Source organism: Panthera uncia, unplaced genomic scaffold (assembly GCF_023721935.1).
Source record: "Panthera uncia isolate 11264 unplaced genomic scaffold, Puncia_PCG_1.0 HiC_scaffold_1291, whole genome shotgun sequence".
Lineage (NCBI taxonomy): Eukaryota > Metazoa > Chordata > Mammalia > Carnivora > Felidae > Panthera > Panthera uncia.
The window spans coordinates 157,967-178,864 of NW_026057911.1; the positions used below are offsets into that span (position 1 = coordinate 157,967).

A 20,898-nucleotide genomic window follows, 5' to 3' on the forward strand; every position below is an offset into this window, starting at 1 on the left:
TGTTTTGTATCCAGTTCCCCTCTAGGGCAAATACAGGTATGAAGGGCATGACACTCAACTTTTCACTCGTCGCCATGGTTCCTCCTGGAAAAGCACTCTGCAAATCACTTACACAATGGATTGTATTGACTCTAGTGTTCTCTGCAATAGTCTTATTTGTTCTTACCCAGGATAATCTTCATGGTATGAATCTACCAGCTGACCCTTCAGAATAGTTGTTTCTGCTTCTCTAATACTGTCATTCAATATTGTCTCAAAGTCCTTTGAATGCTTCATACTGTCAAACTAAATAAAATTGAAAATGGAGCTAAAGACAATTCTGTGAGGTTTCATTGCCACCCTGGTACACAGAGGTGCCATTATGGCAACTCTAACAAACTCGCTTTTAAAATTAATAAAATTCCAAGGGATAAAAATAAATTGCGGAGCTCAAAACCCAAACTGTCAAATGGAGAAGGGGTGAGGGCTAGACTGTTCTTTGTGATCTAGCCTACCCCTTCTCCTTTTGCTAGTTTGAGTTGTATAAATATTTGAAGGCTTCACTATAATCAAGTAGTGTTTTCGTTAACGAGATGTGATTTTTAATGCCAACCAGATTGGTGATATTATATGAGCCTCCTTTTGAATAGCTGTTTAGTTTAACTGTGTATGAAAAGTGATACTCCTTACTCTGAGTAAGGAATACTCTAATAACAAATTCCAAAATTTTTAGCGCTTTGGCATTTTTTGGTGCATTGTTGTGCATTCTGGCTAAACAAATAAGGTTCAAATACTTAAATGCTCAATAATTCACAGCTTGCATAACTTGAGGTGGTTTATCTGGCAGTTCCAGCGAGAGGAAATATAACCTAAAACCAGAAGGCCAAGTCCCCAAAGCCTTAAACTTATCAAATGTGTCTGTGTACTTAAACACATAATTTATAAGAAAGGTCCCCTGGTTATCACTTGTAATCATGCTTCTCAAATGATCTTTGGTGAATGACCAGCTTATTGCTCATCTGTTAATCTGTCATGGGACATTAATTTTTTGAAATAACTTTATTGAGGTATAATTTACGTACCGTAAAATTCACCCATTTTAAGTGTGTAATTCAATGACTTGCAGTAAATTTACTGAGTTTAACCATAATCACAATCCATTTTTAGAACATTTGGAACATTTTCATCACCCCAAGCAGGTGTTCATTTACAGTTAAACCTCATTCCCAACTTCAGCCCCTGGCAACTATGAATCTACTTTCTGCTTTTATAGATTTGTGTGTGTGTGTGGACATTTTATAGAAAGGGAATCATAAAGTATGTGGTCTTTTGTGACTGGCTTCTTTCACTTAGCATAATGTTTTGAGGTTCATCCATGTTGTAGCAGTTATCGATGCTTAATTCCTTTTTGTGGTTGAATAATATTCTGTTATATGGATATATACCACATTGTTTATCCATTCCTAAATTGATGGGCATGTGGGTTGTTTCACTTTTTGCCTGTTATGAGTAATGCTGCTGTGAATAGTCATGTCTAAGTCTATATGTGAACTTAACATTTTCATTCCACTAAGAGTAGAATTGCTGGGTCATACAGTACATTTATGTTTAGCTTATTGAAGAAACTGCCAAACTAGTTTCCAGAGTAGCTATGCCATTTTAAAATCACATCAGCAATATTTGAGGGTTTCCATTTCCCTGAGTCCTTGCCGAAGCTTGTTACCATTTTTGACTATAGCCATCCTGGTGAGTGTGATGAGGTATTGCGTTGTGGTTTTAGTTTACAGTTTTCTAATGACAAATGATTCTGAGCATCTGTTCATGTGATCACCTTTCTTGTCATATGCAATGAAAACAAATTGTAGAAAAAGGAAATGAAAAAACATGTATAAAATATAAGCCCCAGGGCGCCTGGGTGGCTCAGTCGGTTGAGCATATGACTCTTGATTTTGGCTCAGGTCATGATCTCAATGGTTTGTGGGATCAAGCCTGCACTGACACGACGGAGCCTGCTTGGGATTCCCTTTCTCCCTCTCTTTCTGCCCCTCCCCTGCTTGCTCTCTCTCTCTCAAAATAAATAAACAAACTTAAAAAATAAATAAAAGCCCCAATTTTTTTATTGTAAGGATCAACAGACAGAATTGCATCTCAACAAATATAATCAGAACAAACAGTATAAAAATGAAAAAAATCTCTACACGTTTTTCATTGGAAGTGTACACAGGCAGTTAATGTAGAAAATTCACTCTTTTGTCCCATGAAATCGTAATAAGACAAAAGGTTGAGTAAAATGGCCATTCCATGTGTGCTTTGAAAAGAGTATGTTGTGTTTACAATTCGTATGAATACACGTTTATATATATTTAGAATTTACATTGTGTTTAGAATTTTTAAGGTGACAAATGAGCTTGTTTCTTGCTTGTTGTAACTTATCTAAGTTGGATTGATGATGATGCTCGTCACAGGAGATAATGTGTATCTTTTTCTGTTTTTCTTTTAAAAACATACATAATAGGGATACCAGTCTCACAGTCTCACTTGTTGATGGGACTGGAAGTAGAGATTTGAAAGCAGTTTTAGCAAGTTCAGAATATTCATTTTTAACTTCTACCTTAAAATGAAGCAAGTATGGTTGTATTTTCAAGATTTTTCTTCATTTCTTCATTTGTGGCCAGTTCTAGCAATTGATTCTGTGATGTTGCAGTTAAATTTGTTTTTTCGGTGGGGAAAAAAACAGGTTTCTAGACCTTCTACATTTTTGGGTAATAGTTGACAAGCTAGCCTTCAAACATCATATGTTAGGTTTTACTGCATGTGACTAGCACAGGGTCGGTGCCACACGCAGCTCACCACACCAGTGCAGCAGCACCCGGACGGGTCTGTACCCTGTTCAGCAAGGTGAGCCTACTGATCGTGAGCTGGGATGTTGTGATAATTGTTACATTGCTGTGAAAAGTTTCTAAATTCGTATTCTTATTTTCTGTAGTTACTTCATTGTGAATCAGTGAAAGTTGTGAACCAGTCATTTTATCTCTTTTTCACGTATCTTATACACACACACACACAGTGTCTAGCCTCAAGGACAGCTAATGAAATAAGTGAGAGGAATATTATAAAAAGCTTCAAACTGAAATCTGGTGGCTGAACTGAGAGAGAGAGGAGGGAAAGAAGGTAATTAATACCTTCCTGGCACCCGCTATATATACCTATCACTTTACACATACACAGTATAACAACTAGGACTGTATATCTCCAGTGATACTAAAAAAAGTAGGCACATTTGAGGCACCTGGGTGGCTCAGTCGGTTCAGGTCATGTCATCACGGTTCGTGGGTTCAAGTCCCGCCTTGAGCTCTGTGGTGACGGCTCAGAGCCTGGATCTTGCTTCAGATTTTGTGTCTCTGTCTCTGTCTGCCGGTACCCAGCTTGCGTACGCGCACACGCTCTCTCAAAAATAAACATTAAAAAAATTTTTTTAAGAAAAATTAGGCACCTTTATACCTATTTATTGTTTTCTCTTTGTTTTATAAACACTAAAGGCATTTTATGAAAGATGTTGAGGTTAGTTATTGCTGTCTTAATAAGCCCTAGGAAATCTGTCCTCCTCTGTAATAAACTTCTACAGTGTCCCAGCCTTAATACTAGTTAATTCTTCCTTATAACTAATCAAAATCATTCACATTGCAGTTTCAATTCCTTAAACTAGAGCTAGAACTAACAGGGGCGCTTGAGTGACTCAGTCAGTTGAGCATCCGATTCTTGATTTTGGTTCTGGTCATGATCCCAGAGTTGTGGGATCGAGCCCTGCATCGGGCTCTGTGGTGAGTGTGAAGCCTACCTGAGATTCTCTTTCTCTCCCTCTGCCCCTGTCCCCCACTGTCACTCTGTCTCTAAAAACAAAGAAAAAGAACTAGAACTAACAGACCAATGTAAAACTGGAAAAATGATTCATCGGTATGGTTATGTGTCTTTTTACTAGCAGTTAAGTTTCAGGTTGTTATTTTTTAGTGGTCTTCAGTAATCAATTTACAAATGAGTTGCACACAGAAGAATCTATGATTTTGTGACGTAAATTATTTTCTTTCAATTAAGGTTTTGGCTTGGACAACAGCGTTGCAAACAATCTATAAAACATTTGCCTACATTAACCAGTGAAACATTGCAGCTGTCCAATTACTCAACCCATCCTATTGGAAACCTTTCTAAGAATAAGCTGTTCATTAAACTTACCCGTCTTCCACAGTACTACATTGTAAGTATGAAAAGGGGTGATTTGGGTGATCGAATTCAGTTCATTCTCTTAGTATCTCAAATGATTTATTGCTTAACTTAATTTACAAATATATTTTATTGGATATTTAAGTTTAGTGATTTTCAACCTAGGAGGTAGGGGTAAGGGAGAGAGGAAAATCATGTGTGTAAGAAATGGTACGATGATCAGGCAGGGTTGGGGAATATAGGTGTGCCTCTATCCCTCACTCTTGGATCTTTCCTGTAGTGAGGCCTAGTTTCTGCTTTGGATGAAGCATCTCTATATAAGAAGAATTTTGAAAGCAACTACTGTGAATGTTTGGATATCTTGGTGTCAGAGAAACTTGATTGGTTTTAATCAAATGTTAACTTGCATAATGCAGCTTTTTAAAATATGGGCTGGCTGAAGTGAAGTAGCTTTATATTCTCATCCTTTTGATGTATGTACCTTTCAGGGCATGGTAAGATCCTTTCTCGTTCTTTTTTCACTCTTTCTGTGTGTCTTCTAGTTAGTTTCTTTGAGATCTTTGAATTGGTTAAAATTTGCAAGAATTTGAAATATGAACTCACCCTAAATATATTTCCCTGCTTATAGAAATTTCTGTTTATACTAAGTAGATGTTTTTGGCAAAGAATATAAGATGTTTAAAAAACTTAATTCAAGATTGTTGGTTGAAGGCAATAGGATTGAATTTTATTTTATTTTTTTGATGTTTATATTTGAGAGAGAAAGAGCGAGTGGGGGAGGGGCAGACACAGAGGGAGGAAGAGGAAGAGAGAGATGGAGACACAGAATCCAAAGCAGGCTCCAGGCTCTGAGCTGTCAGCACAGAGCCTGACGTAGGGCTTGAGTCCACGAGCCAGGAGACCATGACCTGAGCCAAAGTCAGACACTTAACCGACTGAGCCACCCTGGCGCCCGTAGGAGTGAGTTTTTTAAGGTCTTGAGCTGTACTTTTAAAAGATATTATCTTAAGGGGCATCTGGGGTGGCTCAGTCAGTTAAGTGTCCGACTTCAGCTCAGGTCATGATCTCATGGTTTGTGAGTTCGAGCCCTGCGTCACGCTCTGTGCTCAGAACCTGGAGCCTGCTTCAGATTCTGTGTCTCCATCTCTCTCTTCCTCTCCCCTGCTCTTTCTCTGCTCCTCCCCTGCTTGTGCTCTGTCTCTCTCAAAAATAAATAAACATAAAAAAATTAAATAAGTAAAATTTTAAAAAAGATAGTATCTTTTAAAAAAAGTTCCATGTGTACCCTGACATATCTTGTTAGTGTTATTTATGTAGAGCAGAGCAGTAAGTCTGTCAGTGATGTGAATTTCACTTTTTTCTGAATTTAAAACCCCAGCTGTAGAACTAGATTTGATACATGACAAAGGATTGTTTCCGCTCTTGGTGAGCTGCCTAGTCTACATATAAAATGATATTCAGAATATATGCATAATAATCAAACCCATGAACACACAAAGATCCTTATACACAGCCACGGACAAAATGGTTTTAGTATTTCTGATCTTATTTAGTATCACCAGAAGCCAAATGTTAGTTTCAGTGACTAATGTCTTATTGAAAAGCAGTAAGTTGTTTCACATGGTTTAGACCAAAACTGAATGTACATTCTCTTCATCCTTCTTATTTCTCACGTAGGGGTGATACATTCATAGAAGTGGAAATGACCACGGACATTAAGAAGTACAGAGGAAAGTCTTGCTACCTTTAAATATTTTTTTTAATGTTTATTTTTGAGAGAGAGAGAGAGAGAGAGAGACAGAATGTGAGCGGGGGAGGGGCAGAGAGAGAGGGAGACACAGAATCTGAAGCAGGCTCCAGGCTCTGAGCTGTCAGCACAGAGCCCCATGCGGGGCTCGAACTCATGAACCGTGAGATCATGACCTGAGCTGAAGTCAGATGCTTAACCGACTGAGCCACCCAGGCGCCCCAAGGCTTGCTACCTTTAAATGTCTTTCTGCCATTTTACTTTTGTCAGCTTTATTAAGATGTAATTTACATACAGGAAAAATTTAGACTTTTTGTGTTTGAGTTGGAATAAATGCATACACTGTTGTAATCCCCATCTCAGCAGAACACAGATCCATTACCCCCAAAATGCCCTAGTGCTGCATCTCTATAATTAAACCCTCCTCCCACTTTCAGCTGGTGACCACTGACCTGTTTTCTGTCTTTTTTTTTTTTTTTTTTAATTTTTTTAAATGTTTATTTATTTTTGAGACAGAGAGCATGAACAGTGGAGGGTCAGAGAAAGAGGGAGACACAGCATCTGAAACAGGCTCCAGGCTCCGAGTTGTCAGCACAGAGCCCGACGCGGGGCTCGAACCCACAGACTGCGAGATCATGACCTGAGCCGAAGTCGGACGCTTAACCGACTGAGCCACCCAGGCGCCCCCTGTTTTCTGTCTTTATGGGTTTGCCCATCGATCTAGTTTCTTTCACTCAGCATAATGCCTTTGATTTCCACCCATACTGTGGTGGTGTTATAGTTCATTCCTTTAATTGGGGTGCCTGGGTGGCTCAGTTGGTTAAGCATCCAACTCTTGGTTTCAGCTCAGGTCATCACCTCGCAGTTCATGAGTTTGAACCCCGTTTCGGCTCTGCACTGACAGTGTGGAGCCTGCTTGAGATTCTCTCTCTCTCTCTCTCTCTCTCTCTCTCCTCCTTCTGTCTGTCTCTCAAAATAAATAAGTAAACTTTAAAAAATAAAAACAAATATTCCTTTAATTGGAGTAGTATTTCATGGTATGGATGGTTTATTTAACCAGTCTCTGGTGATAGGACATCTGGGTTATTTCCAATTGGGGCAATTATAAAGCTGCTATATAGGTTTGTATATAGGTTTCTTTGTGATCTTAAGTTTTCACTTCTTTTGGATAAATAACTAGTGGGATTGTTGGGTTAAGTTATATGATCAGTGTATGTCCAGCTTTATAAAAAACTGCCAAACTGTTTTGCAAATTGGCCGGGCCATTTTTCATATCTGTTGGCAATACAAGAGAGTTCTAGATGCTCTGCATTCTTGCCAGCCCTTGGCTAAAAAAAATTTTAGCCATTCTGATAGATGTGTAGTGGTATTTTATTGTCATCTTAATTTATGCTGTCCTAATGACTGATGATATCAAATATCTTTTCATGTGTTTTATTTGCCATCCCTTTATCTTCTTTGGTGAAGCATCCATTTTACTTTTAATTCTTCTATTTCCTCAGGTTCATCAGTGTGATATTAGGTGTTAGCCTAAGAATTTCCTGAAGAGAGTGTGTGGGGAGGCAGGGGGAGAGGCAGAGAAGGGAGGTGAGAAGAGAGACAGGCAAGTATGTGTCGGAGCAATGGTCCAATGGCATTTCTTTCTCTCCCTAAAGTATTTAGGGGACTTTTCTTAAATTTTAGGTAGACATTGAAAATAGTAAGCTGGTATAGTGGTTAAGAGCAAGGTCTCTGGAGCCAAACTGGCATCAGAGCATGAGTCTATCACTTCTCAGCTCTGAGACCTTGGGCAAGTAACCAAACTATTTTGCACCTCAGTTTTTCCATCAGAAAAATGAAGATAATAATCCCTTCTCTACAGAGTTATTAGGAAGATTGAATGTGTTAACATTTGTCCAATATCAGGACAGTACCTGGCGTGTAGTAAGCTCTATATCAGTGTTGACTTTTTTTTTTTTTAATGTTTGTTTATTTTTGAGAGAGAGAGACACAGTGTGAGCAGGAGAGGTGCAGAGAGAGGGGGAGTCACAGAATCTGAAGCAGGCTCCAGGCTCTGAGCTGTCAGCACAGAGCCCCATGCAGGGCTCAGACTCACAGACCATGAGATCATGACCTGAGTCGAAGTCATACACTTAACCCACTGAGCCACCCAGGCGCCCCTCCATGTTGACTCTTGGTGGTGGTGGTGGTGGTGGTCTTTATCCTCACCGTGACCTATTTTTTAGTTGAAAATCAGGGTTTATTTTTATATGCTTCCAGTTGTAAGAGTTAGTTGTCATTTTTCTCTGCTATAACAGTGGAATTCTTAAGATGTTTTGATGGTTAAGGGCAACAGGGCAATTTAAAATAGATACCATGCTAGGGCCACCTGGATTGCTTAGTTTGTGAAGCATCCAGCTATGCACTTCGGCTCAGGTCATGAACTCACGGTTCTTGGGATCCAGCCCCACATGCTGTAGGCACAGAGCCTGCTTGGGATTCTCTCTCTCCCTCTCTCTCTGCCCCTCCCCCGCTCTTGTTCTCTCTCAAGCTTTAAAAAATCAATCAATAGGTCCCATCCTAGAAAATCTAGCATACCTGCTAGACTTAAGCATACAGTGTTTTAAGCTCAGGTATGAATATCAAGAACAGTTAATGCTGTAGTAGTCTAAATATTCCATTTGCTATAGTTTATGGTGGTTTTTGCTTTTCTTGTCCTTCAGTCTGCTCTATTTTTTTAGAAAACAAAGTATATATATTTAACAGGAATCCCTTTTTTGTTGAGAATCCTGATTTGTCCTTGTTTAAAGAAGAAAAACCATCTATGTTAGATTCACAGTTCTGAGCCCTACTTGCTGTAAGGTGGCAAATCTACCACACTTAATTCTCTGAGTCTCATTTCTGATTTGGGCCTTTTTAGGTTGTGGAGATGTTGGAGGTCCCCAATAAGCCCACACAGCTGTCATACAAGTACTACTTCATGTCTGTGAACGCTGCGGAGCGTGAGGACGCCCCTGTGATGGCGCTCTTGCTGCAGCAGTTCAAGGAAAACGTCCAGGAGCTGGTTTTTCGCACAAAATCTGGGAAACCACCTAAAACCGGCACCAAGCGCAAGGTATGATCACATACAGAAATGAGCACAGAATTTGTGTGTTTTAACTTTGTTGCTTTCTTCAACCATTTTTAATATGGGAGATAACTAGATAGGGTTTAAAAAATAAGAATTAGATACGGTTTTTAAGAGATTGGGTGGCAATGAGGCTTAAATAACAATTGTCTATGTTTTCTTGAAAATGCCTGTCTTTTAATTAATAATTAATTATACGCCATTTCCACCAGAAAGTTTGCCAAATACACAGTAGTTACTTAAATTTCCAGTATTTACATCAAAATATTTGCTCAGTAAATATTTGTTGAATGAATAATATTTGTTGATTAATCTTGAGCTATAGTCATTTTAACTGTCTTAACTAATTGCATCACCTGTATTTTTTTTTTTTTTTTTTTTGCCTACTTGTGTTCTTCATTCTAGCTGTCTGATGATCTGTGTCCAGTAGAACCTAAGAAAACCAAACGATCAGGAGAAATGTGTGCCTTCAATAAAGTTCTAGCTCACTTTGTTGCTATGTGTGATACAAATATGCCATTCGTAGGACTTCGGTTGGAGGTAATTTTTTGGAACAATTTTGAGTATATGAAAGACTAATTTCTAAAATACCTTGCTACAGCTATGTGGATTCCATTAAGAAAAACCAGAATAGCTGTGATCTTGTTCATTTGGGGAGGGATGGGGTTGAAATCATAGCATCTCATGGTGTACCTGTAAAACACACATTATTTCGTCTTTCTGATTCCAAATTGTGGGCATTCTGTTCTTTATGGAAGTGGAAAGTAAATTCTTCCCAAGTTAAAAAAAAAAAAAAAAAAGACATCTTTTGAAAATTAACATCTTAACTTGTATACCTCTTAGTAGGAGCATTATCTCTTTGTGGTAGTTAGTTGATGATGGGGTGCTTATTTTTGAGTTGGTGAAGCCATACATACTGCTTACACACTAATAAACCTGGGTTCCTTTTGAAAAGCAGACCAGAAAGACTATTAAACCCAATTTTTACTGTCACATGGAGTAAGGAACGGACCTACATATAATTAGTGTCTTTCAAGAATATGCAGTTGTGATATCCAGCATGATCCGCAAACATGAGAGGAAAGGGAGGTAACAGAACCTGCATTTTTACATTTCCAAGAAAGGCTTTGGCCAAGGATTGGCATCCCTTTAAAGGGATACACCACGACGTTAATGATTTCGCTCTATTTTAAAGTTTTACTTTTTGTAAGACTCCTTCCCTCTGTAAATTACTATGAATGGAGACTTTTACCACAATTAAAACTAAAAAAATTTTTAAAAGAAAAAAACATGTTTATGAGTGAAACAACTGAGGATATAAAAAAAGTAGAAGAAGAAGAAGAGACCTGACAATGTGGAAGTGAATTATTTCAGTTAAACTGACGATGGTAATCTTGGGAAGGAAGACTTGTTGAACACTTTGATGCTTTAGAGCAGGAATTGCCAAACTTTTTCTTTTTTTTTTTCTTTTTTAAAAATTTTATTTAAATCCGGCTTAGTTAACATATAGTGTAATAATGATTTCAGAAGTAGAATATAGTGATTCATCTCTTACATATGACACCCAGTGCTCATCCCAACAAGTGCCCTCCTTAGTACCCATCACCCATTTAGCCCATCCCCTCACTCACCTCCCCTCCATCAGTCCTCAGTTCTCTATATTTAAGAATCTCTTATGGTTTGCCTCCCTCTCTCTTTTTATCTTATTTTTCCTTCTCTTCCCCTATGTTCATCTGTTGTGTTTCTTAAATTCCACATGTGAGTGAAATGATATTTATCTTTCTCTAATTTCGCTCAGCATAATACACTCTAGTTCTGTCCACGTTGTTGCAAATTCACCAAACTTTTTGTATAAAGGGCCAGATAGTAAGTATTTTAGGTGTTGGGGGGGGGGTCACATGGTCTCTTATAGCCACTCAGATCTGCTGTTGTAGTGTGACTCAGCCACAGTTGATGTTTAAACAGATGAGTGTGGCTATGTTTCAGTAAAACTTTATTTACAAAAACAGGCAGTGGGCTGGATTTGACCCATGAGCTGTTGTATGCTGACCCCTGTTTTATCGAGCTTTGGGATCTGAAGGCAGAGGGTAAGGTGTAAAACTATAAAGAGCAGGAATAGCCCAGAGAAATCGAGGCCCAGAAACAGTTACCTAAAATAGATGCTCGTGTCCTTGATGTCCTAGCTCCTAGAACTGTGAGCTTGATAAATGTCTTGTCTGGGTACTAGCCATAGCTCCTAAACTGTACAGACAGGGTCCATGCTTCCCATCTACTTGACTGTGTTCTTGGACTTCTTTATTGTGCCCTGTGGATTGATTACACGAATGTCATCCACGTACTACCTTTCTCATGGGAAGGGAGGCTACGTGGTACCCAGGGGCAATGTGATGTCTGTCTCCCTGCTTGCTCTCCTCCCTCCCCACCTACAGGCTCATGATTGCAAGAAATTGTGCCTTTGTTTTGTGACCCAGTATATGATCTATCTTGGAGAATGTTCCATGTGCACTCGAGAAGAAAGTATATTCTGTTGCTTTGGGATGCAGAGTTCTAAATATATCTGTCAAGTCCATCTGATCCAATGTATCATTCAGGGCCCTTGTTTCTTTATTGACTGTGTGTCTAGATGATCTATCCATTTCTGTAAGTGGGGTGTTAAAGTCCCCTGCAATGACCACATTCTTATCAATAAGGTTGCTTATGTTTATGAGTAATTGTTTTATATATCTGGGGGCTCGGGTATTCGGCGCATAGACATTTATAATAGTTAGCTCTTCCTGGTGGATAGACCCTGTGATTATTATATAATGCCCTTCTTCATCTCTTGTTACAGCCTTTAATTTAAAGTCTAGTTTGTCTGATATAAGTATGGCTACTCCAGCTTTCTTTTGGCTTCCAGGAGCATGATAAATAGTTCTCCATCCCCTCACTTTCAATCTAAAGGTGTCCTCAGATCTAAGATGAGTCTCTTGTAGACAGCAAATAGATGGGTCTTGTTTTTTTATCCATTCTGATACCCTATGTCTTTTAGTTGGCGCATTTAATCCATTTACATTCAGTGTTATTATAGAAAGATATGGGTTTAGAGTCATTGTGATGTCTGTATGTTTTATGTTTGTAGTGATGTCTCTGGTACTTTGTCTCACAGGATCCCCCTTAGGATCTCTTGTAGGGCTGGTTTCGTGGTGACAAATTCCTTCAGTTTTTGTTTGTTTGGGAAGACCTTTATCTCTCCTTCTATTCTAAATGACAGACTTGCTGGATAAAGGATTCTCGGCTGCATATTTTTTCTGTTTAGCACACTGTAGATATCGTGCCAAGCCTTTCTGGCCTGCCAAGTTTCAAAGGAGAGATCAGTCACGAGTCTTATAGGTCTCCCTTTATAAGTGAGGGCACGTTTATCCCTTGCTGCTTTCAGAATTTTCTCTTTATCCTTGTATTTTGCCAGTTTCACTATGATATGTCGTGCAGAGGATCGATTCAAGTTACGTCTGAAGGGAGTTCTCTGTGCCTCTTGGATTTCAATGCCTTTTTCCTTCCCCAGTTCAGGGAAGTTCTCAGCTATAATTTGTTCAAGTACCCCTTCAGCACCTTTCCCTCTCTCTTCCTCCTCTGGGATACCAATTATGCGTATATTATTTTTTTTTAGTGTATCACTTAGTTCTCTAATTTTCCCCTCATACTCCTGGATTTTTTTATCTCTCTTTCTTTCAGCTTCCTCTTTCTCCATAACTTTATCTTCTAGTTCACCTATTCTCTCCTCTGCCTCTTCAAGCCGAGCCATTGTGGTTTCCATTTTGTTTTGCATTTCGTTTAAAGCGTTTTTCAACTCCTCGTGACTGTTCCTTAGTCCCTCGATCTTTATGGCAAGAGATTCTCTGCTGTCCTGTATACTGTTTTCAAGCCCAGCGATTAATTTTATGACTATTATTCTAAATTCACTTTCTGTTATATTATTTAAATCCTTTTTGATCAGTTCATTAGCTGTTGTTATTTCCTGGAGATTCTTCTGAGGGGAATTCTTCCGTTTGGTCATTTTGGAGAGTCCCTGGCGTGGTGAGGACCTGCTGTGCACTTCCCCTGTGCTGTGGTGTATAACTGGAGTTAGTGGGCGGGGCCGCAGTCCGACCCGATGTCTGCCCCCAGCCCACTGCTGGGGCCACAGTCAGACTGGTGTGTGCCTTCTCTTCCCCTCTCCTAGGGGCGGGATTCACTGTGGGGTGGCGTGTCCCGTCTGGGCTACTTGCACACTGCCAGGCTTGTGTTGCTGGGGATCTGGCGTATTAGCTGGGGTGGGTAGGCAAGGTGCACGGGGGCTGGAGGGGCAGGCTTAGCTCGCTTCTCCTTAGGTGATCCACTTCAGGAGGAGCCCTGTGGCAGCGGGAGGGAGTCAGATCCGCTGCCGGAGGTTTGGCTCCGCAGAAGCACAGAGTTGGGTGTTTGCACGGAGCGAGCAAGTTCCCTGGCAGGAACCGGTTCCCTTTGGGATTTTGGCTGGGGGATGGGCGGGGGAGATGGCGCTGGCGCCTTTGTTCCCCGCCAAGCTGAGCTCTGCAGTCCGGGGGCTCAGCAGCTCTCCCTCCCTTTGTCCTCCAGCCTTCCCGCTTTCCGAGCAGAGCTGTTAACTTATGACCTCCCAGACGCTAAGTCGCGCTTGCTGTCGGAACACAGTCTGTCCGGCCCCTCCGCTTTTGCCGGCCAGACTCGGGGGCTCTGCTTGGCCGGCGAGCCGCCCCTCAGCCCCGGCTCCCTCCCGCCAGTCCGTGGAGCGCGCACCGCCTCGCCGCCCTTCCTACCCTCTTCCGTGGGCCTCTAGTCTGCGCTTGACTCCGGAGACTCCCTTCTGCTAATCCTCTGGCGGTTTTCTGGGTTCTTTAGGCAGGTGTAGGTGGAATCTAAGTGATCGGCAGGACGCGTTGTGAGCCCCGCGTCCTCCTACGCCGCCATCTTCCGGAACCCCCCAAGAAATTGTGCCTTTGTAATACCCACAAAGACTAACACCTATAGACATATGTCCTCTCTGTCCCCCTTCTCTGTGTGCCTATACCTGTTGCACATATAGGACATGTAAGAACATTCTGTAGTACTTTGTCAAACTCGGTCAAACTCCTAAACAATCTACTTTTTCTTTTCTCAATAAAAAAGCCATGTTGAAGACAAAAGACAAGCACATTTTCTGCTTAATTTATACTGAGATGTGAATAAATCTCATCTTACAAGGGATGTTTATATCACTGATCCATAGGATAGAGACCATGTTTTTGAGTCTTCCCACACGTTGCTTCCTTTTGAAGCTGAACTCCTGTGGCCTATTTGGTCAGCAGCTATTTTTCTTAAACATGTGCCCTTTCCAGGCCCAAAGCAGGGCTCAGTCAAATACTTAGAGCTGTTTTAAATCCTTTCTGGAACAAGGTGGGTATAAATAAATAGCCTGCCATAGAAGACCCAGGAATATGAGCCAAAGGCAGTCTTCTCTTTGGTAGATCAGATGACTTTTTGGCATACCTACATAACCTGCAGTTCCACTCACGGGGCCTCAGGCACTATCCCTGCGTTGGTCTTTTCAACTCACTTTCCAAATCCTCCAGTTGAGAAAGATATCTCATTGGAAAACTGCATAAATTGGAAATCTTTTTTTTCTTGGGTTTCACCCAGGAAATGGTTTAATTGTTAAAAATGTATTCCAGGTAAGTTACAAACTACAAACTATTGTTTGTGATTAAAAGTGAGATGTGACTAGGCCTTAGACCTAGTGTTTTGAACACTATGTTTTGACCAAACATAATTGAATTACACAAGAAAACCAGTCTTATTTTGCAGTTGCCTCATTTGGAACCATCAGGATTGATTCTGGATTACTTTTGGCTCGCTGCCAAAGTAGATCAGTCTCCAGAATTCTGAAGATTTGCCACCTGGAGGTGTTTTTTGTTTTGTTTTTTTTTTTTTTAACTAGAAGCTCTGGGTCACCTTTGAGTTTCACTGGACTTGACATAGTTGCCCAGGAAATCAAATGATGGAGGACAGTGTGCATGCCTAATACGTTGTAACTTTGGAACAGAGTAGTTCTAGAAGAGGTGCCATGAGAGTGGACAGTAGTACTTAGAAAAGGAAGTTTCCTCTGTAAAATTGCTGATCTGATCTAACTACTTCTGTCTTACCAGTTGTCCAATCTGGAGATTCCCCATCAGGGAGTGCAGATGGAAGGTGATGGCTTCAGCCACGCAATACGCTTACTGAAGTAAGTCTCCGTCCTGTGTCTCACTCAGGGCCACGCATTAGAAGTCACATCTGCTAGAGCCGCTCCTCTCCTACTGTGAGACTGCATAAAGCAGAGTTCCCAACTTGTGCACATCACTGATTTCTGCACGGAATTACTGAGGTCTGGGGGAGGATTCTCTTTTCACCTGCCGAGTGGAGGTCCAGCACCACTTGGTATTTGAGGATGTCTTTCCTCTGCATTTCTTTTCCTTCGTTTAATGGATGTTTCCTGAGTGCAACGGTGTATCAGGTTTGAATTCTGCTAGGGCCCCTCAGGATGCCGTGGGTGGGAGGATCTGAGCTGGTTTGGAAGCCAGAAAGGGTAGCCCTGAGGGAGTACCTGTCATACTGGAACTGAAAGTGAGGTGAGAATTAGATAGAGAGGGAGCTGAGGGGGGAGTGGGCAGTCCTAACTAGAAGGGATAATTGCTGATGTGGAGTCTTGGAGGCAAGAGAAAGAAAGCTCTATGTCCCGGAACTGAAAGGAGGTCAGAGTGTCAGGAGTTGAGAGAGATGAAGCTGGAGCCAGAAGGGGGAAAGGGATCAGATCCTGAAGGACTTTGGAAGTGTCCTTAAGGGATGTAGACTTTATCCTAATGGCGATTTTAAGCAGCAGCTGACATCATTAGATAGGTGTTTTTGAAAGCTTATCCTGAAAGCCATATAGAGAATAAATTGCAGGAGAACAAGACTAAGTAGTGAAACCAGTCGCTGAAGTGGTTCACGCCAGAGTTGTTAGTAGCTTAGACCTCGTAAGGTTCCACAAGGACTCCGGGAATGGAATATTCAAGGGTTGGTGATGAGATTGATGTTGAAGGTAAGAAAGAGAAGATGGCACAGAGGCCTGTTCGTTTCATCTTAGGCACGTGATGGATGATTGTGGTGTTTCCTGAGATAAGGGATACCTAAGATGTGAGTTTGAAGGGGCTTTGCTAGGTTTGAGGTGCCAACACATGCCTTTGGCCGGGCAGGGCTGTGTATCAAGCTCAGGTGACAGGCCTGGGCAGGAGAAGTAGATGAGTCATCACGAAGCTGATAGTAATTGAGCTGGGATATTAAAATAGATTGCCAGGAAAGAGTATACGAGGGAGTTGGGCAGAGGGCTTGGTTCTAAATGGATCGAGGACAGGAGGCCAAAGGATGCTTAGAAGGAAAGCTAAGATGGTGCATGTGCTACATAAGGTGACCAGGATGGACTTGCAAAGCTAGCGTGCCATTTAAGAGACCAACCTTTTTGGTGCAGTAAACCGTTTTTCTCAGGGTGTGTGTGTGTTGGTGGGGGGGTGTTGCATTGTTTCTTAGGTGTTGCTTAATAATACAAATCACAGAAGCAGTTTTTACTTCTCGAATTTCTCTGTCTGCCAAAATATGGCAGCTCTATGATTTGAGCCAGTGGGTCTTTAATTTTTATTTCCTTGGGAATCAGTTGGTTTCTGTGGAAGATGGGAAGGGCTAGCAAATAGCACGTTCTCCACCCTTGCGTCATGGTGCTCACTTGAGTTGGAGTTGAAAGAATGGCTTTCCCTTCCTGGCTGTGTAAACACCCTTTCTACAAAAAGTTCTCAGGGCCTCGAGAGAGCTGGCCTTGTAATGAAAATCAGTAGAGAAATGTGATACTTTTAATGGCTTTTGGTCTTGAATTACTTCTGCCTAAAGTATAGGGGATTGGTTTTTTTTTTTTTTTTTTAATCTTTTCCCTCTTCTTGGTAACTGCAGATAAATAGATAATGTTAACATTTGTGTTCTACTCTCTTAGTTATGTTTTTCATGTGTTGCAAGTCTTAAAATATCTTGTTCTCAGCATATTTACAAAGAAATTCCAACCCCCTTCCTTCTTGAATTCAAGAGAACCCATAATATAGTCCTACCTAGGAAGGAAGCATTTCCTATGTTTTAAGCTTCATCTTATAATAGTTTTTTAAAAGTCTTTATAATATCCTGGCTATTATTTTATTCAAAACTTAAAAGGAGAAAATATAGAGATGGATAAATTAAAGATATCAGTCTGTCTGGTGCCTGCTGTCTACTATGGGGGTAGTAGAATGAAATGAAGACGGAAAAAGTAAGCAATAAATGTGTAAACATGGTTTTATGAAATTAAAATCTGGCAAAGGTCTAATTAGTATATAATTGCTTTAACGCATTTAATCTTTAGAGGGTCCTAAGCCTTAGTCCTAGATACATTAATATTAAATGCGTAGATGAGTCGTTGATACTTCAAAGCTTTAAATTTGAGGACATTTTTCTCCGCTTTGTTAAAAATATGTTCTGTTCTTGTACAACTTTTTGAAAATCTGTTGAGCAGGCTTCCCTGATCTATCTGTGAAAGTATCATGGTAAACACCTTAGATTGCTAGGGCTCATGGGTGTGTTGCCTCGTGTAGATTCCAAAGAGCCTTGATCTGACAGCACAGATGACACAGATCGCCAGAGCAGCACGCTCACAGTGCCTAGTTTTGAGCTCTTGAGCCAACTTCCCTTCTTCTGAACTAACATTACAGTATCAGTCAATGGTTGGTGCCGGTCTGCTGTCCGTACCCACAAGGTTTTTTTTGTCTTGTCCCTTGTGTTTCTTTGCCTCTTGCAGCTTATGCAAATAATGCATAGGCACAGCTCATTTTTGCAAGTTGTGGGACTTAGCTTACATCAGTGGAGTGACTCAGTCCTTTTGCATATGCAGGTGCAGCCTTTATAAAACCCTCTTCACTTTCCTTGTAGGCACTGTGGCGCTTCTTGTACTAGCACTTTCAGTGACCTCCCCGCTTGTGCACCACAGGACCATAGTGTGGTCCCTGACGTTTGTAAAACCCCTCAGAATGGAACCGACATGCGGCACGCTGTGGCGCTAACACACCCTTGCCCCGGAAGACCGGAGCCTAGTTCCTACGTTTTTTCCATACTCAGAATTCTAGGAGAAAAATCAGCCAGGGGTAGCTGTTGACGTTACAAAAAACTTTTTTGGATTGGTAGAAATTTTCAGATAAATTTAACCCATGGTCCAGGAAACCTCTTCCACGGTTCTTAATTTTTGGTGAATATAACAGTATTTTGAGTTTGTAGTAAATTTGTCAGGTTTCCTCACATGGGGGAGGATTAAAGGTATAATTGTAGTTTATTTTTGTTCTGTTACATTTGTAACCTTAAAAGCAAGTGAAAGGTTACAGGTTCCTTGAAGTAGAGCCAATTCTATCTGTATCACAGATGAAGAAGGTGACATAGAATGCATTGTCAGGCTCATGCTGTCCCTCAGAGCATAAATCGAAAGGAGTCTTATTACTTTTCTTCTTTGAAAACATGCCGGATTCTGTGCGTTCATTTTCTAACCAGATGGATTTCGTGAAACACCTATTTATGTGAAAGGAAGATAATGTGCTGCATTTACATTTCTTAAATCAAGATTTAAAAATCTGTCTGAATTGGCTGCTTTATATCTCTTATGGTTGGGGTTATGTTTTCAGGGATAAGGACAGGCAAAAGTCCTCAGTATACCTATGAAGTTTTCATGAGAAGCATATATGTAACGTATGCAGTTACTATATATAGTTACCCCTAGCAACACTGGACAAAATCTTTCTGGTAATGAGTGATAAACGTATGTAGTATGAAAGAATAACTTTGGAAAACATTAAAAAAAACTGTACACTTAAGAGGAGCTGTGGTGGAATTTTTAAGTCAATGAGAAAATTTTAGTACTATGTGAATTCTGTTTTTGTGTAACCTGTGTAGCTGTTCTCTCTCCTACAAATTTTGTTTTTTATCGTATGCAATCTCTGTCCCTCTTTTGCTCTCATAAATTGTTTATCCTGGGCAAGTGGTTCTCAACGCAAGGGTGATTTTGCCCTCCAGTGGACATTTGGCAATGTTTGGAGGTATTTTTTGTTGTTATTAACTGAGAAGAGGGGGTGGGAGTTACTACTGGCATCTGGTAGGCAGAGGCCAAGGCTACACAACAAAAAATTATCCAGTCTAAAATGTCAGTATTGCCGAGGTTGAGAACCCTGTTCTAGGTGTTTCTGAATAAGAGGCCTGAATCAAGATTCCGTATTTCCAATTGTTTTTTGACTTAGATATAGATAATCTTTATACCAAGTCTGAGAATTAATCTACCTTCCTTATGAGTTAAAGTATAATGTGTAATTAAAAAATCTGTTATCTCATTATTTCATCTGTTACTGAAAAACCAGTGAAAATGTCCACAAAGTAGCAAGAAGAAAACGGGTAGGTAGGTATTTTAGTAGGTAGGTATTTTACGACACCAAAACTGATACATTCCTCTTCTATATGAGATACATGTAAGTAACAATATGTCAAATGAGTTGAGACATGCAAAGCTCCATCCCATGAGTGTTCCCTCTACAGAAGAGGAGAGGAGGGGGCAGATAGTGAACCTGGCGTTTTGTCTTGGCAGTCAGCGAGCGAGACTTGGTTTTACTGCAAAGGGGAACTAACAAATACGAATACCGACCGTATCGGCTGCCATGAGCACTTTACATATGTTGTGTCATGTTTTAAGATCAGTGACCCACAAGGTAATTATTTATCTCCATTTTGTAGTCAGGGAAACAAATTCAGAGAGGTTAAATGTGGCTGAGTCAGAAGTAGAATGCAGGTCTATGACTCCAAAGCCCACATTGTTTCCACTGTATCATTCTGCCCTGGAAGAGGGGTTTTACGAGTGTTTTGTTCTCCTTAGGTTTTCCTTGAGGATGTTCTAGGTAGATTTCATAGAAAGCCAACATCCTTGATTTTCACTCTGAAGAATCGTGGTGTTTCTAATAACGAGATTAAGGATGAAGACAAACACTGTTAAAACACTCAGACACACACTTTGTTCAGCCAAGAGGTCCTAATCCATGTTGGCGTGAATGGAGACGGGTTAAATGCTGTGTATTGCCGTGAATTGCTATGGATCACTTCCTTCTTTTGCAGAAGGTGCCTAGTAGTGGAGTTTGAACTGCCTGTTGTGTAGATTGTGCTTTTGTCTTTCTGTGATGCCAAGTACACTTCATGTGCTATCTTTCGCCGCCAGAATTCCTCCCTGTAAGGGTGTGAATGAGGAAACCCAAAAGGCTTTGGACCGCTCTCTCCTTGATTGCACTTTCCGATTGCAAGGTAGAAATAACCGCACGTGGGTGGCAGAGCTAGTGTTTGCAAATTGCCCACTTAATGGCACTTCTACCAGGGAGCAAGGTGAGATGCTTCACACATTTTGTCTTTGCATATTTCTTTTTTTTTTTTTTTCATATTGATAGCTATTAATCCTCTTTTCTTTCTTTTTTTTTTTTTTGTTTTTTGTTTTTGTTTTTTAAATCCTGTAGGGCCATCCCGGCATGTTTATCTGACATATGAAAACCTGCTGTCCGAACCAGTTGGTGGTAGAAAAGTTGTTGAAATGTTCCTTAATGACTGGAATAGCATTGCACGATTATATGAGTGTGTGTTGGAATTTGCACGTTCTCTACCAGGTACGTGCGATGATCTTCCTTTTGTCGGGGGGAAGCCCCCCCTTCCTTTTTTTAACTGAAGAAGTAAAAGATGCACATTATAAAAAAAAAAAAATTCTTTTTTTTTCAGGAGAATGTCTAATGAAAAA

General features: G+C 40.6%; 1 protein-coding gene across 1 annotated transcript in view; it reads left to right on the forward strand.

Moving 5' to 3' along the window:
* The window catches only part of LOC125916880 (mediator of RNA polymerase II transcription subunit 14-like), a 45,848-nt gene extending 24,960 nt beyond the window's left edge, over nucleotides 1-20,888 (forward strand). Inside the window, exons 13-18 of the mRNA XM_049623141.1 lie at nucleotides 4,072-4,231; nucleotides 8,844-9,038; nucleotides 9,456-9,590; nucleotides 15,209-15,285; nucleotides 20,335-20,495; nucleotides 20,624-20,888. Coding sequence (XP_049479098.1) covers nucleotides 4,072-4,231; nucleotides 8,844-9,038; nucleotides 9,456-9,590; nucleotides 15,209-15,285; nucleotides 20,335-20,495; nucleotides 20,624-20,829 — 934 coding nt within the window. The 3' untranslated portion in view covers nucleotides 20,830-20,888. The remainder of the gene's footprint in view (nucleotides 1-4,071; nucleotides 4,232-8,843; nucleotides 9,039-9,455; nucleotides 9,591-15,208; nucleotides 15,286-20,334; nucleotides 20,496-20,623) is intronic.
* The last annotated feature ends 10 nt before the right edge of the window (nucleotides 20,889-20,898 follow it).